The 14,780-nt window shown below is 65.7% G+C and overlaps 5 protein-coding genes across 5 annotated transcripts in view; 4 read left to right on the forward strand and 1 right to left on the reverse strand.

The window, feature by feature from the left end:
- Nucleotides 1–2,429, reverse strand: part of MNEG_4000 (putative Gamma-tubulin complex component 3 like protein) — a gene marked incomplete at both ends in the record, with an annotated part of 4,542 nt that extends 2,113 nt beyond the window's left edge. The window contains 6 exons of the mRNA XM_014047517.1: nucleotides 309–523; nucleotides 735–892; nucleotides 1,015–1,259; nucleotides 1,448–1,579; nucleotides 1,721–1,895; nucleotides 2,122–2,429. Of these exons, the coding sequence (XP_013902971.1) occupies nucleotides 309–523; nucleotides 735–892; nucleotides 1,015–1,259; nucleotides 1,448–1,579; nucleotides 1,721–1,895; nucleotides 2,122–2,429 (1,233 nt within the window). The remainder of the gene's footprint in view (nucleotides 1–308; nucleotides 524–734; nucleotides 893–1,014; nucleotides 1,260–1,447; nucleotides 1,580–1,720; nucleotides 1,896–2,121) is intronic.
- A 1,672-nt stretch (nucleotides 2,430–4,101) lies between these two features.
- Nucleotides 4,102–5,133, forward strand: MNEG_4001 (hypothetical protein; the record flags this gene model as incomplete). The annotated part of the gene is made up of 1 exon (XM_014047518.1): nucleotides 4,102–5,133. The coding sequence occupies one exon, from the start codon at nucleotides 4,102–4,104 to the stop codon at nucleotides 5,131–5,133; it is 1,032 nt and encodes a 343-aa protein (XP_013902972.1).
- Nucleotides 5,134–6,684: 1,551 nt separating this feature from the next.
- On the forward strand, nucleotides 6,685–10,163 carry MNEG_4002 (hypothetical protein; the record flags this gene model as incomplete). Its single annotated transcript, XM_014047519.1, has 10 exons — nucleotides 6,685–6,691; nucleotides 7,031–7,203; nucleotides 7,369–7,450; nucleotides 7,718–7,755; nucleotides 7,927–8,045; nucleotides 8,337–8,507; nucleotides 8,830–8,953; nucleotides 9,171–9,283; nucleotides 9,739–9,793; nucleotides 10,020–10,163. 10 exons carry the CDS (start codon nucleotides 6,685–6,687, stop codon nucleotides 10,161–10,163), a joined length of 1,026 nt encoding a protein of 341 aa, XP_013902973.1.
- Nucleotides 10,164–10,883: 720 nt separating this feature from the next.
- On the forward strand, nucleotides 10,884–12,569 carry MNEG_4003 (Pre-rRNA-processing protein esf2; the record flags this gene model as incomplete). Its single annotated transcript, XM_014047520.1, has 3 exons — nucleotides 10,884–11,370; nucleotides 11,619–11,770; nucleotides 12,132–12,569. 3 exons carry the CDS (start codon nucleotides 10,884–10,886, stop codon nucleotides 12,567–12,569), a joined length of 1,077 nt encoding a protein of 358 aa, XP_013902974.1.
- A 589-nt stretch (nucleotides 12,570–13,158) lies between these two features.
- MNEG_4004 (aurora kinase, other) overlaps nucleotides 13,159–14,780 on the forward strand; it is a gene marked incomplete at both ends in the record, with an annotated part of 3,554 nt that continues 1,932 nt past the window's right edge. Inside the window, 4 exons of the mRNA XM_014047521.1 lie at nucleotides 13,159–13,735; nucleotides 13,937–14,033; nucleotides 14,245–14,308; nucleotides 14,616–14,753. Of these exons, the coding sequence (XP_013902975.1) occupies nucleotides 13,159–13,735; nucleotides 13,937–14,033; nucleotides 14,245–14,308; nucleotides 14,616–14,753 (876 nt within the window). The remainder of the gene's footprint in view (nucleotides 13,736–13,936; nucleotides 14,034–14,244; nucleotides 14,309–14,615; nucleotides 14,754–14,780) is intronic.

The raw sequence follows: 14,780 nt of genomic DNA on the forward strand, positions 1-14,780 counted from the left end.
GTCGAGGGGACAGAGCGGGGATGTGTGAGGTGGGGCAGCGGCCCGGCGGAGCTTGCAGCCGCAGCTGCCGCAGAAGCAGCACCAGATGCGGTCGCGGCTCCAACAACAGCGGCAGCAGGCGCAGGCGCAGGGGCAGGCGCAGGCGCAGCTGCATCAGCAACATCAGCAGCAGCAGCAGCAGCAGCAGCAGCAGCAGCAGCAGCAGCAGCAGCAGCAGCAGCAGCAGCAGCAGCAGCAGCAGCAGCAGCAGCAGCAGCAGCAGCAGCAGCAGCAAAAACCACCGCGTCACGCCACCTCGCGGTGCACACCTGCTGCAGCAGCCGCGTCGCGTATGCGCGCGCCAAGGGGTCGCCCCTCTTGGTGTGGCCCCAGACCATCCCGGCGAGCGCCCCGCCGTCCGCCGACGCGGTGCCGTCGGCGAGCGCCGCCAGCAGCCGCATGCGGCGCAGCGGCTCGCCCGTCCAGAGCAGCAGGCGGCGCAGGGTGAGGAAGGGCGCGGACAGCAGCTCGTCGTCCGTGCAGCCTGCAGCAAGTGGCGTCCAGCCCGCGAGCGGGTGGTGTGTTTTACCAGTCAACTATGCTCTGTGGAAACACTATGGTCGACTGCAGCCGAGACACCACATGCCGCCTAAATCAAAACCAAATGCCTATGTCGGCACAAGGACGCCCAGCCGAGGGGCTGGCCAGCCCGCCGCCTGCCCAGGCCCAACCCTGCTTCCACCCCGCCCGCGCACCCGGCGGCGGCAGCGGGTGCTGCAGCTGCTGCTCCAGCCCGGCCAGGAAGCCGTAAAACTCTGTCAGCTCCCGCTGCAGCGCCGCGCACAGCGCCTGCCGCACCGCGCCGCGGGGGCGGCCGGGGTCCGAGCCCGCCTCGGCGTGCGCCTGGACGGCCCTGGGGTGCACGGGTGGGTTCGAGGCGAGCAAGATCGGCTGCCAGGTGCGCGGCCGGGGTTGCAGGGCAGCGCATGAAGCGCCGCACGCGGGCGCGGCCGCCTGGTGAGGCGGGCGGCGCACCGGAACATCAGGCCGAGCTCGCCAAGGACGTGCATCACAGTCCGCTGCGGCCACGGTATGCCAGCATCAGCATAGTCCGCCACCGCCAGGTCGCCGCCGCAGTCCAGGCCCGCCGCCGCCGCCGCCGCTGTGGCCGCCTCCCCAGGCGCGGGGGGCGCGCCGGGGGCGCGCGCGAATGCGCCGTAGCTGCCCGCGCAGCCCTGGGCCGCGCGCAGCGCATCGCGAACAAGCTCTTTCTCCGGGACCTTTTGCGGGGGTTGGGAATGGGTGGGCCGCATGGAGTGGTGCAGCGCCGTCCAAGGCGCGTAGGGACGCTCCACACGCAAAGCAAGCAACCGGCAACGATCGCCGATGGCCAGCCTCGCGCCTTGATCAAAGGCGCGGCCAGAAGCTCACACGCCTTGCGAGCCCTCCCCCCCTCCGCCCCCGCTACCGTGCAGCCGGGCGCCTGGCCCGCGGCGCGCGCGGCCGCGGCTTGCTGCAGCTGGCCCGCCGCGCGGGCGCTCTTGGACTGGTCGGGGGCGCCGCCCGGCTGCCCGTCGCGGCTCGCCGGCAGCAGCGGTGCCTGCAGGGCACACGCGCGTTGGCGTTTGCACTGGTGGGTCAAGCAGCCATGGTGTGCGCCACGCTGGCTGATTTGCTGCCCTTGGCCACACCGCGTGCCCAAAAGCCGCGCCACCCGCCACCCACGCAGCTTTTTGCCTACCGGCTTGATGAGGCGCGGCGGCTGATAAGTCGCGATTGCATTTAGCGGTAGTTCGCCGCCGCCGATGCCGCTGCCGCCGCCGCGCGCCAGCTGGAGCAAAAGGGCAAGCACTGCCTGCTGTGCGCGGCCGCTGACGGCACGCGAAGCCACCAAGCGCCCATAGCGGTCGTCCAGGCTGAAATTCGGCGCGAGGGGTGGAAGCCGATCAGCGCTTGCGTAACGCGTGTGTATGCGTGCGTGGACGTGTGCGCGCGCGTGTGCGTGTGTCTTTTGTGTGCACAAAGGGACGCAACAGACGTGTGCATGTCTGCATGTGTGCATAACGGATTGCTTGGTAGCATTGTGGCCAGAGTTCCCCTGGGGCGCAGCCCTTTGCACTCTGGATGATGCACAAGATTCACCTGCCGGCATCCGCGTCGCGCTGCTGCTGGCGCAGCAGCTGCTTCATCGCGTGTACAACGCTTCCCCCATCGCCAAGGGCTGGAGATGCACTGCTGAGGTGGCTGCCAAGCACCCGCAGCGCCCAGCCGTTGAGCTTGTTGTGGAGCGCCTGCCGCTGCAGGTCATCGCCCGGCACGCCCCGCAGCGCACTTCGCACGAGCGCGTCGATCAAGGCTGCTCTACCAACATCCTGGGCCCCCTTTGACAGCGTGCTCACGATCCCTGGCTGTGCAGGGGCCGTGCCCCTACTTGCAGGGATCGGCGGCATGTCCTGCCTGCAGCCTCCTAAGCAGCTGCGTATAATCAAATCGTTGAAATTAATAGGCCATCAGCTGGATGTGCCGGGGTATTCGGTGGTGATCTCGGCGGGATTTGAATGTACGGCATGTAAACTGCGCGGGGCACGCATTGAGATGGTGCGTACACGGTAATGATCAACTCCGTCGTAGCATGCATGCAGTGACGGGGTCAATTACCATACCATTGAGCAGCTGGTGTGGAGCAGGTGTGGAGTGAGTGAGCGTGGTCACCAGCGCACAGCACGAGCAGGCAGGTGTGGCAAGCAGCATTGTGCTCAAAGTGACTATTCCGTAGCATGCACCTCCACCTCCACCATCGCGGTACTGTACCGGTATCATACCGCACCCGTCGATTGCCAGCGCCCCATCGCGTGGGGCACCTCTGAAACTCACCCATGAGGCAAGGAGCGCCACCAGCAGTGTGCAAGTATGCACGCCGATAAATCCTACGGCAGTGTCTACCTAACGCCGGCGCCCTCTGCTGGCACTCCCAGACTTGGGGCGCAAGAGTCGCGCACCATGTCGACGTCAGCACACCTTCAGGCACTTGTACAGCCCAGCAGCTTGCCATGCCGCATTGGGAAGAACGACCCACGCTCACCTTGCATCATGTCTGCATATAATAACGCCTTCATCAAACCTGCTGATTGGCTGTGCATGGCTGGACTTGATAGACACCCCAGCAGCCTCATGTAATGTGCCCATGCTGCTTCCTGAACAGCCACCAACTGATCAGCCAACCACGCAACGCTCAGCATCAGTGCGGCACCGTGGTAACCTTAATGCCAACGCGATTGTCTTGCTGACGGGTTGATGCGGCCATCTCAACCCCATCTTACAAATTCTGCGGCCACACCAGTCGACTCGCAGCTATTTTCAACTTAGAACTGCGGCGGTTATTATACTGTGAGCGAGGTCAGTGTGCTCTCGGCGGCCTCGCTCACATTAAGGAGCAGAAAACAGTGTGCCGTATTAGTTTTGCGGTTTTGGTGCGGGGCCGATTGGCCCCCCTCGGCACGCGCTGCACCATCCTGGCCGTGCGCTTTTGCTGGGCTGGTTCAAACACAGTGCTGACACATCACTGCGCCCAGCGGCTGATTGCACTCCTGCTCCGCGTGACAAAGATCCTATCTTTGTCAGAGGGTTTTCAAGTGCAAAGTAGGATGTTAGACTGACGCAATCAGTGAAACCCAGTGATTTGATCCCCGTGGCAACTTGTCGCGTCCGTCGACCCTGACACGACTGGCAGGCATCTGTCATCAACGCAAAGGAATTCATTCGCAGGTTTAAGCGAGCTGAACGCGGTGCGAGCCTGGCCGCGAGGGCTTCCCTCCATCGTCCGTCCAATTCGTTCTCCAGCACTGTTGCGGCCCTGGCAGTGTGCAGCAGGTAAAAACGAGCAATTTGGGGTGCAGAGAGCCACGCCTCCGCGCCTTGCTCTCATGAGGCGCCGGCGGTCCTGGCTATTACGGCACGGGCCCTTTTGCTCGGGATCCCGATCGCCTGTCGCTTGCGCGTGCGTGAGGCTTCTGATCAGCTCACTGGTCTGAACACCGGCCGCCAACTTGCAGGCGTCGGGCGACGTGGCGCCTACGTGGCGGCGCGTGTGGCGGGCTATCATCGTGTGAGCCCGCGGCGGCCATGTGGCCGCCCTGTCACCAGCAACAGCAGCAGCAACATGGCGCCCAGGTGACTCAACAGACAGCACAGCTGGTACCGCAGCAGCTGCGGCAGCCGCAGCAGCAACAGCAGCAGGACTGCAGCTTTGAATCACAGCCAGCCTCCCCCCGGGTGTCGCGGTCGCCGCTCAAGCGCCGCAGCACGGGGCTCCCCTGCCGTGGGGGCGCCTCATTGTCCCGCAACTATGTGGGGAAGAGCCAGAGCTTTGATTCCATACAGGACCTCACTCGCAACCCCTGGGGCGGCGAGTCCGCGCTCACGCTAGCCAAGCGGCGCGCGCTGCCGTTGCCTGTGCCCGGCACCGAAGCCTGCTGCGAGCCCGGATGCAGCGGCAGCGGGCGCATGGCACTGTCGACATGCGAGCCCGGGCCGTTGAGTTGGAGCATCGACGAGGAGGACGAGTGTCTGCTGGGCGGTATCACCTGCCGCGCGCGGTTGTCTGCAGGCAGTGGCAGCGACAGCAGTGGCGCTGGGGCCAGCAGCGGCGGCGCGCTTGCGGTGGCATGCCGCCGTGACGACGCCAGCGCAGGCTCGGAGACGGTCGTGGATGCTGCCACGGCGGTCCTCACGGCGGCCGCAGCTGCGGCGGCGCCGCCTTGGGCCGTGCCGCGCGCGCACGTGCCGGTGGTGCTTGAGCGGCGGTCCTGGGACGCGGCGCCTTGCAGGGGCGGGAGCATTGACCATGCCGGCATGCGCATTGGCATGGCCGGTGCGGCCCGCTTATCTGTGTCTCGCGGATCGAGCGGCGGCAGCCAGCTCGCTCCCGCATGCATGCAGCTCCCGCCGCTAATGCAAGCCAACACCCGAGGCGGCGGCGGCGCAGCTGCATACCGGGCGCGTCCGGGCAGCAGCTGCAGCGGCAGCGACAGCGGCGCGAGCAGCCGCGGTGGCGGCCCAGCAGACGACCTGGTGGAGGCTTTGCGGGGGGCGCGGCTGTCGCCCTGCATAGGCGGTGGCGTCTGGCTGGCCGCACCCCTCATGGAGAGCGGGTGATGCCGCGGCAGCCCGCGGCTCATTGCATGCGCGCCTATGCGCGGCGCGGCCGGCGGCACGTGCGCGTGCAGCGGCCCAGCAAGGCGTGTGGCGCCGGTTCCCGCCCTCCCGCATGGATGCGCGTGCACGGTCATGATCAGTCCCTTGGCTAGGTTGCGTATATGCGCTTCGCTGTATTGTCTCTCACTGCGCTCACGGGCCTCAACTCTTTGTGCCCTGTTGTCAATCTTGATTGGAGCATTTGGCGCCCTGTTTGCAGCGTGTTGTTGGGGGTGGAGGCGCCCCGCATCATTTGGAGCAGCGCACCGATTCAGGCAGACCAGATATGCGAATCAGGGGCATTCTAGGCTCGCGTCGGGGTGTGGTTATGGAACGCGGCGCTTGGGGCACGGCCAACAAGGCCAGCGCCCAGCACAGGCGCAGGCGGCCAGGGCCCGCTGATACCCTGCGTGAAAGACTTGATGACGCCTCCCTAAGCGAGAGGCGTACTTGGTCAGCGGCTGAGAGCGCCGCTCGCGAGCGGCCCCTTGCTCCAGCCCCTGCTGCTTTCCCCCACTTGCTCCCCCTCTTCCCTCCCCGCCTTCTCCCCGGCATGCCGCGCGCCCTCGCCAACTCAATACCCCACTCCACACGCCTGCGAGGTGCAGCCGCGCGGAACGCGCATGCTTGCTGCAGGCAAGGCAGCTGGGTTCATGCAGGCCACGGTGTCTGTATACACTCGACACGCACCTCGCACATCAAGTCATTCTTTGCTTTACCCAGCGTGTGTATACAAAGCCACAGCACGTTGCAACATTAAACTGCAAGTATGCGGCTCCACTTCCCTCACGCCCGCCGGTGCACGCGGGATAAACGCTCAATGACCGCTGGGCCTGTGGCAGCGTGGGTTGCAGACAATTGCACCAGCGCCGCCGCCTCTGTGAGCCGCCACTCAATTCGCCGCGGCGCCATGCAGGCGGCGGCGTTGTTGGGAGCCATGGCGTGCGAGTATGCACTCCGCAGCGCCTGCGTGTGTGCGACTCACCCTGTCTGTGGCTTCCAGAGATCGACGGGGCGGCGCGCCCGAGAGTCGGACCCCTCGTTAGCATTACCTTTCCCAGATTGCGTGCACTATTCCGCCCCTTGCCAGCTGCCTCCTCAAGCTTTTCAACTTCAACCGCCCGAACGTGCGCCAACGATGTTCGCATCTGCCGCATGCTTTGTCGCGCCACGCATTTGCCCTGCTTTCTCAACACCCTGCGCGCTTGCGCGTGCGAGGCTCGCGCACATTGCCGTGCCTCCCCTGGCGGGCGCCTTGTTCTGGTCGGGGCTGCTGCAAGTAACATGCTTTGCTGCAAACAATCTCCTTTTTCATGTTGGTGTCCTTGGGATTTTGAGGGAGGGGTGGGTCATGAGCCGCCGCCGCTTCACCTATGACCCACCGCTTCACCTAAGTGACCAATCGGCATTGTGCAGATACCCACTCAAGTCTCTTCGACATGCACCTGTTTAGTCTGCATTCCCTTTTTCAGCGGTGGACCACCGCAAAAAATGTCAGGCTGGTGTTGCCACATGGCCGGTTTAGCGCAACCACAGACCAGGCAGCTGATCACCTTGGTGTTTGCCGACACCGCACGGTATGGGCACTGAGTCACACGTGAGCTGCGACCACACAGCCGCAGGACACTGTGGCCCAACACGAACTGATGGCGCACTGTCATCACGAGTACACACGCATGTGCATTCACACTGTCTAAATTGCCGTCACCGCCAGTGACGAGATCATAACCGCGACACAGCACCCGATATCAATCCCAAATGCGCCTGTTGTCAGCTGGATGCGGCAAATCATTTGCTTTCAGCGGCTGCCACACCCGACATAACAGCACACGGTGCCGGGCCGCGCCTCGAAACTCAGCTGAGGCACCCAGCCGCGCCCGCCGTGTCGCGCCCCCCCTCCGCGCGCTGGCGTCCCACGCGACGGCGCCGGCGGCGCGCGGCGGCGCCGCCGGGACCGCTGCGGCGCGTGCGCTGGACGTGGGTAATGTGATTGCACTGGAGCACATCAATATCGAGGTGCCCGACCTCGAGGTGAGGCCAGGCACGCGCGCCAGTGGCTCCGTTCACAAACGCAGCGCTGCATGGGAGTATTTGGCTGCAGCAGCTGCTCCGTCGTGGCGCCTGAGGGGGGGGACCGCGTCACTTGCCGCGCCAGCATACGCGCGACGCGAGCGCACGCCCGGCGCGCGCGCGCAGGCGGCGCGCCTGTTCTACTCTGAGGGGCTCGGCTTCACAATCGACCCTGACACGACGGGCGCGGAGCGCAGCGGCGCGCGCGGTGCGGCGAGCCTGCCGCCTGCCCCCTGCCGCCTGCCGCCTGCCGCCTGCCGCCTGCCGCCTGCCGCCTGTCAGCCTGCGCGCGCCGCCCGCCTGCCGCCGCGCCGACGCCGGCGACCGTGCGTGACCCGTTGTGATGCCACACCCAGCCGCGCGGGGACGCGGGGCTCGCACGCCGTGCGCGAGGGTGCCGGACGCCTTAACTTTTCACAAATCTTCTGCTGTCCCCGCCACTGGCGACCCGGCAATCCCCCCCCGCCCCCCGCAGGGCTAGGAGTCGTTTGGTACAACCTCAACCGGCAGCAGGTGTGCGCCGCGGCGCGCGCTGCGGACGCCGCCCCGCCACGCCCCGCTCCTCGAACGAGCGCCCCCGCACGCCCTCTTTCCCGGCCAATCATCCGGTTTACGCCGCCGCCGCCGCTTGCTTCCTGCCCCCACCCGCCCGCCGCCCTCCCTGCCGCGGCCCCGTGTGCGCAGCTGCACATCTGCCGCGGCCCCGAGCCCCAGCGGCTGCCGGCGGGCGGCGCGATCGGCCTGGTGGTGCACAGCGTGGAGCGGGTAGCTGCCCAACTGGAGGTCGTGCAGTCTCTGCTGGGGTGAGCCACGTGGGGGTTAGACCCCAGTCGCGCGGGGGGCCAGAGGGGTGGCAGCTGCTGAACGGCTTCCGCCCACGGGGCGCGCTGCTGGTCCTGCCCTCCAGGCCGCGTGCGCCGCCGCGAGCGTGCGCCTCAAGGACGTGCGGCCGTCGCCTGGAGCAGCCAGCAGCAGCAGCAGCGGCGGCGGCGCCAGCAGCAGCAGCAGTACAGCCGCAGGAGCGGGAGCATCTCGGCTCGCGCGCCCCTCACTGTGGCCCCGACCGCCCTCGCGCGCGCCGCTCCCGTCTGCAGAGAGGTGACGGTGGCGCACCTGGGGCCGGGTGTGCTCGAGGTCAGGGACCCCTGGGGCAGCGCCTACATCGTCAGGGAGGCGGGGGACGCCACGCCTGCGGCGCTGCAGGCTGGCGGCATCTCCGAGGTGCTGCTGCCTTGTCACCTGGGCGCAGCCGTGGCAATCGGACGGTGCGCGTCGGCGCGGGTGGGGCGCGCCGCGCGTGAGAGCGTGCCGAGGCGCGTGTTACGGGCGTATGCCTGTTCTTGACACGTTGCGTGGGCGCGTGGTGCGTGGCGTTGGGGTGGGCGCGTGGCGCGTGGGTTGGGGCAGCCACCCATGTTGGTAGCGTGAAGGCGGCACGCCTGACGCAAAGTAACCCGCGGATCCTATGGTTTGGCCGAAGCAATCATGCAAGCTTGCGCACGCGCGCGTGTGCGCGTGCGGGCGTGCACACACACACACACACACACACACACACACACACATACACACACACACACACGTGTGCAGGTTCTACGAGCGCGTCCTTGGCGCGCGCGTCGACTATTCCGCGGGCCAGGCGTCCGTGGTGGTGGGCGCAGGCAGCGCCCTGGTCTTTAAGGAGGACGGCTCCCTGGGCCAGCGCTCAGACCAGGTGGGGCCACGGCCACGGCCTTGACTTGAAGCCGGTCCTCGCGGCGCCGCTCCGGTCGCCGCGGCGTCGGGATCTGCCTGCTTGCGACCGCTGCTGCCGCCGCTTCTGCCCCTTGGGGCTTTGCTGCCCAACGCCTGTAAAGAGTGCCGCGGCTGCCCTCCCCGCGATCCCCTATGCCGACTCCCCCCTAATCTTTAAAACCTGGGAACCGCGGCAGGCGGTCGCCGCGCTGCACACTGGGTGGCACGCCGCCATCTACGTGGCGGATTTCAGCGGGGTGTTCAGCAGGGTGGAGGCCCTGGGGCTCATCGACAACAACCACCCCTACAGGTGCGCATTGCACGGACCGCACGGCGTCGCACGCGCGGCGAGGCGCCGAGCCGGCCAGGCACACCGCTGGCCCACGGCTGGCATCAGGGATCGGAGCAGGCCAAGCCCGTTGCGGCAGCGCGGCGGCCGCCCCTGTGCCGCAGCCGGGGTAGGCCGCGCACGCTTCTGCAGCGGAGCGGCTGCGCGCCGCTGTTTTAGCGTGCATGCGCGATCAGCCTGATGGTTTTACCCGTTGGCGGCGCCGCAGCAAGCCTGGCCTTTGGCAGGGCCCTCGAACGACGTAACCCTCGCCATTTTCGTCGCGGCGCATCGCTCGCCCCTCACCTGCAATGCCCCCGCGCCTGGTCGCGTTGAACAACACGCCACCTAGCGCAGCCCCTGCGGCTCTCTCGTTGCTCGCCACACACATTCTGCCCCGCTGCATCCCCTGATTCGCCGCCCCCATCCGCTTGAAGGGATAAGTGCTACAGCATCGAAGACGCTCTGCGCAACAAGCAGTTCCGCTTCAAGGTGTGGTGGATCGGGGGAGAGTTTAAGGAGCATCTTTGTGTGTTGAAGGGCCGCACCAAAGGGGGGGACATGCATGTTCAGCTCTGCTGCGTCGAATGGGTGTGGACTGCTGTTTGTTTTAGAGTTTGAAGCGGCAATCCCTGCTGCTGCATTCGCCGCCGCCGGCGCTCGCGCCAGCCGCCTGCCAAAACCGCTTATACCACGCAAACAATCACCACTTGCACAGGACGTGCTGGCGCTGAGGGAGGGTGGCAGTGACGACGAACTGGCGAAAGAGGGCCTGGCCTACGTGCTTAATCACGAGGTCCGCAGCATGCACCACCCGCGCTTTGTTAGGCCACTGTACAACAGGCAGCCGCCACGGCGGTGACAGCTCACGCATGGGCGGCGCGGCGACGGGCTTTGCTGTCAGCGCGCTGGGGGCATTGCTGCGTCTGGTCGCGCGGCGATGCATCGGTTGTGTATCATATGTCGGCGTCACGCTGCCATGTGACCTGCTCTACGTTAGAGTAAACGCGGCCAAAGTTGTATCAGGAATGGCAAGGGCCAGTGCAGCCATCCAGCGGTCAATCAATTGCGGCACTCGGTCAACGGAGACATCACATGTGCTGGCAGGAGCATGCGCCGCAGCTCCATTAGAGCAACCATGGCTGTGAGCTCCTACCGGAGCATTTGGCAGTGGCCCAGCAGCCCGCTCAGCAGAGCGCAGCTCGTATACCGTACTGTCCGCCGACGCCCTGTCCATGTGTCCAGACACTTCAGTAATAACAGGTGCTCTTCTTGAGCCAAAGCCAGAGGCGTGGCACGGATAATACCTGTAGAAACTTTGTCGTGGCGTAGCATAGCACAAGGCAATCCAAACGCAGCTCACGCTCATTTGCTGCGGCGCGTTCTATCTACAGTAGTACCGAAGCACAGCACGCAGCAGCCGCTCTTCAGCCACACCGCTTGCACGCACTTGTGGTGATAGGCTCTTTTGGAAACCGCAGTTGCAATCCCAGCATCGGAGGCTTGTAAAGCGGCGGCGGCCGGCAAGGCGGCAGGGGGTGCGCGCTGGTGCTGCGCTGCATCACCAGGCAGCGGCGACACGATGTCTTTACAAGACAGCGGAGACAGCAGCGTCGACCTTTCGCTGCTGTCTGAGGGCGGCGACGATGATGAGCGTGGTGAGGTGCAGCAGCAGCGGCAGCGGGGGCAGCACGCCGATGACGACGGCGATGCCGCAGAGGCCGGAAAAGATGGAGGCGAGAGCGGCGGTGAAGACGCGGACCCCGCGGCGGCAGGCAAGCAGCAGCAGGTGGACGGTGATGGCGGCGAGCGGCGGCAAGAGGGGGACGAGGGCGAGCGGCGGAGAAGGAAGAAGAAAGTCAGCAAGGTTCTCACCAGGGAGCGGCTGCAGCGACTGAAGGAGAAGCACGAGCGGCGCGGCATCATCTACGTCAGCCGCATCCCACCCCACATGAAGCCGGCGAAGCTGCGGCAGCTGCTGTCGCAGTACGGGGAGGTGGGGCGCGTGTACTGCACGCCGGAGGACTCGGCAGTGCGGCGAAAGCGCAAGGAGCACGGCGGCAACACGGGTACGCTGCGGGCGCGCGGCGCTGCCGGTGCCCGGCGTCTTGGTTGGCTTGGGTCGCTCAGCACGCTTCAATCCCGCTGCCAGGCCCCCCGTGGCTGCCCGCGCGCGCCGCAAGCCGGACTCGTGCCTCTGGCCTGTCGGCGGCGGCTGCTGTCAAGCGCTCTGCAGCGGCGCGCTTGCGCGTCCGCTGCCCTGCCCACGTGCCTCCCTTTCCATCCCCTGATGGACGCCTCTGCGTGTGCACCGCAGGCAAGAACTTCACAGAGGGCTGGGTCGAGTTTGAGGACAAGGCAGTCGCCAAGTCTGTGGCTGCCATGCTCAACAACCAGCCCATCGGCGGGAAGCACCGCAGCGCGTACCACTTTGACCTCTGGTGCCTCAAGTATCTACCAAAGTTCAAGGTGACAACTTCTTGTGATAGTGTGGCTGGCATGGGGTGGGGTCGGCTGGTGCGCCGCGAGTTGTTCCCCCCAGGCGTGGGGACGGGGTACTGACACGCAGCAATCCTGCAGCTGAGCGCATGTGGGGCCCTGGATAGCGCCACACGTGGGACTGTGCATGGGTGGTGGCCCCCCTCCTTTGCGCAGCGGTGCTGGTGTTTTTTGCTGTGAGTGATGCTGTATGGCAAGCGAGGCCCGCTGCGGCGCGGCCCCTGCACACGCCCCTTTCCCGGCCGCAGCCGCCGGTCCCCAGAGCCGGGTACCCACCCCGCACCCCTTAAGTTGGCCTCAACCGCCCCCATATTGGTTTCATTTGAAACAGTGGGACCACCTGACGGAGGAGATCAATTACGAGAAGGCGGTCAGGGAGCAGAAGCTGGCGGCCGAGCTGTCTACCGCCAAGCGCGAGCGCGATTTCTACCTATCGCGCGTGGACCAAGCCAAGGCGCTGGCGGCGATGGAGCAGCGGCGCGCGGCGCGGGGCGGCGGCGGAGGCGGCGCCGATGGAGCCAGTGCAGGCGCGGACGGGGCCAGGGGCGTGGGCCCGGCGGCAGCGCGGCCAGAGGCAGGGCAGGCGGGGAACGGCGGCGGCGAGGGCGAGGGCGGAAAAGGGGGGGCGCGTCCCAAGGCGGCACGTCACTACGGGCAGCGGCGGGTCAAGCCTGACCCTGTGACAGCGGCAGATGCGCCGCAGGTGGGGGCGGACGTATTGGGCATGGTCGTGGCCAACAAACGGCGCAAGGTGCAGCCGCAAGGGTAGTCGTCGGATGACCTGGCCAGTGTGTCCGCCAGGCACGCATCGTACCGTACCTGTAGATGTGCATGATAACAAAGCGTGTTTCAATCAACTTTTTATCTGTCCCTTGTAACGTGCAAGAGACGTGCAGATGGGCGGCCACCTCAACCACGACCCTTCACCTCCGCAGAGGCACAAGACTCCGACCTGCAGCCAAATAAAGCTCCGATCAAGTATTAAGTAACCTTTCATCTGTTTGCCACGTAGCACGGCCAAAAGCGTGAGGTAGGAATGCCAGTGCAGTCCGTCGGCCCAATTCGCACCAGTTGTAGCCCACACTGTCTTTAATGATATCATAGCAAAATCAATACCCTAAAACAGAATAGCGGCGAGTTTTTTACCTGCTCTGTCTGTGCGGCAAGGTTTTGAAACATCCGCCCCGCGCCCCGTTCATCATCAGGGCGCAGATTCACGACGTGCGAAGGCGTACGAAGGTCAAGTCATAGTCACTTCACTGTAATTCGACGATCTTGATCGGCTTCGTACCCGGAACGGCGCTTGCTGCACAGCAGGTGTGCAGCACGTGCAGCCAGCCCCGGGCCGCTCTGCCACGATGCTGCCCAGCGCCTACATCCACGCGTTGGCAGCCAACGTTCCCGTCGGCGCCGTCACTACCAAGACAGAGCAGCAGCAGAAGCAGCAGCAGCAAGATGCAGGCGGTGCCCTGCTGAAACTCGCTCTTTCCAAGGTCCAGCTAGCCCCCAGCTCGTCTTCTGAGGGCGGCAGCGGCGGCGCGCTCATCGCTGCGTTCCGCGAAACGCCCGCAGTTGGCGCAGCCGCAACGTTGCCCACCGATGAATTCTCGGGCTCAGACAACGGCAGCGCCTGTGCCGACAGCGAGGACAGTGGGGCCGGCGGCGTTTCGTGCGGAGCTGAGGGTAGCGGCGGCTATGCGGCCGCGCCGGCTCCCGCGGTTCCCGCCGCCGCGCCCGCCCCCGCGCATGCGGCCCCCACTGCAGCCGCCACCGTGCAGCCCGCGGCCACCCCTGCTCCTGCAGCGGCGCGGCCGCGCGGGCAGGCCAAGCTGCTGGCATTGTGCCCGACAGCCCCCCCGTCGATGCAGCGCGAGACCTGGTGCGTGGCTGACTACGAGGTCCTTGAGAAGCTCTACACTGGCTATGCATCCAAGGGTGAGATCCTCACCCAAAACTACCACACGTTTCCTTCCCTGCTGAGGGCCAACCAGGGCGTTGATCCGATCCAGAGCTGGAGCCGGCTGCTGACGTTGAGCAATCGGAGCCCAAGCTGAGCCAAGGGGGCGGGGGTTGCATGTGCACACCTGCCTTGTGAGCAACACTGCCCCTGGCCCTGCCCCCTTGCTCGTGGCGCAGTGTACAAGGCAATCTGCAAGCGCTCGCGCGAGGTGGTGGTGCTCAAGAGCTACCAGCTGAGCGCCATCTGCGAGCTGTACCAGCACCAAATCTACAGGTGAAAGATCTGAGAGGAGTCAACGCTGTGTCTCAAATTGCAGGCGGCTACACACATCACAATGAGACAATCCTGCCTTGCTAGCGAGCTGCATCCCCCCAAGGGTGGGTTGCAGAGGCCCCAGTTTCTCTGGGGATGCCGCTCGTTCGTGCACTGCCGACTGCGATTACCTTTCGCTTCAATAAGCGCTGCCTCCGCGGCGCACCTGCAGGGAGGTCAGCCTGCACGCCAGCCTCACACACGAGAACGTGGTCACGTTATACGCTGCATTCCAGGTGTGTATACGTGCTTGCGTGTGAGTGTGTGTGTGTGTGTATGTATGTGTGTGTGTGTGTGTATTGGAAGGGGGTGCGCGCACGCAAGCACAAACGTGCTAAGGCGGGATGATGCCAGGGTGTGGAGCCTACGCGCAAGGCACCCAGCAGTAACCTCACTCGCCTGTCATCCTGTCCGACCTAGCAGCTGCATTGGGCAAGCCAAAACCGGGTTTTAAGGCTCGTGGCCAGCGAGCATTGATATTGCTGCCAGGATGCCGGCGTATTAATGAATTGCCGCTGCCAACACCCCCCCAACCAATGACAGGAGGGCGACTTTGTTGTGATGGTACAGGAGTATGCGGACGGCGGCGACCTGTTCAGCCTGCTTCAGAAGTACGGCGGCCGCCTCAGCGAGCGCGTGACCGTGTCGCTGGTGCTGGAGCCTTTCCTGCGCGTGCTGCAGGTGCAAGCACGCGCCGCGAGCGGGCAC

This window comes from Monoraphidium neglectum, assembly GCF_000611645.1.
Source record: "Monoraphidium neglectum strain SAG 48.87 unplaced genomic scaffold scaffold00533, whole genome shotgun sequence".
Classification (NCBI taxonomy): domain Eukaryota; kingdom Viridiplantae; phylum Chlorophyta; class Chlorophyceae; order Sphaeropleales; family Selenastraceae; genus Monoraphidium; species Monoraphidium neglectum.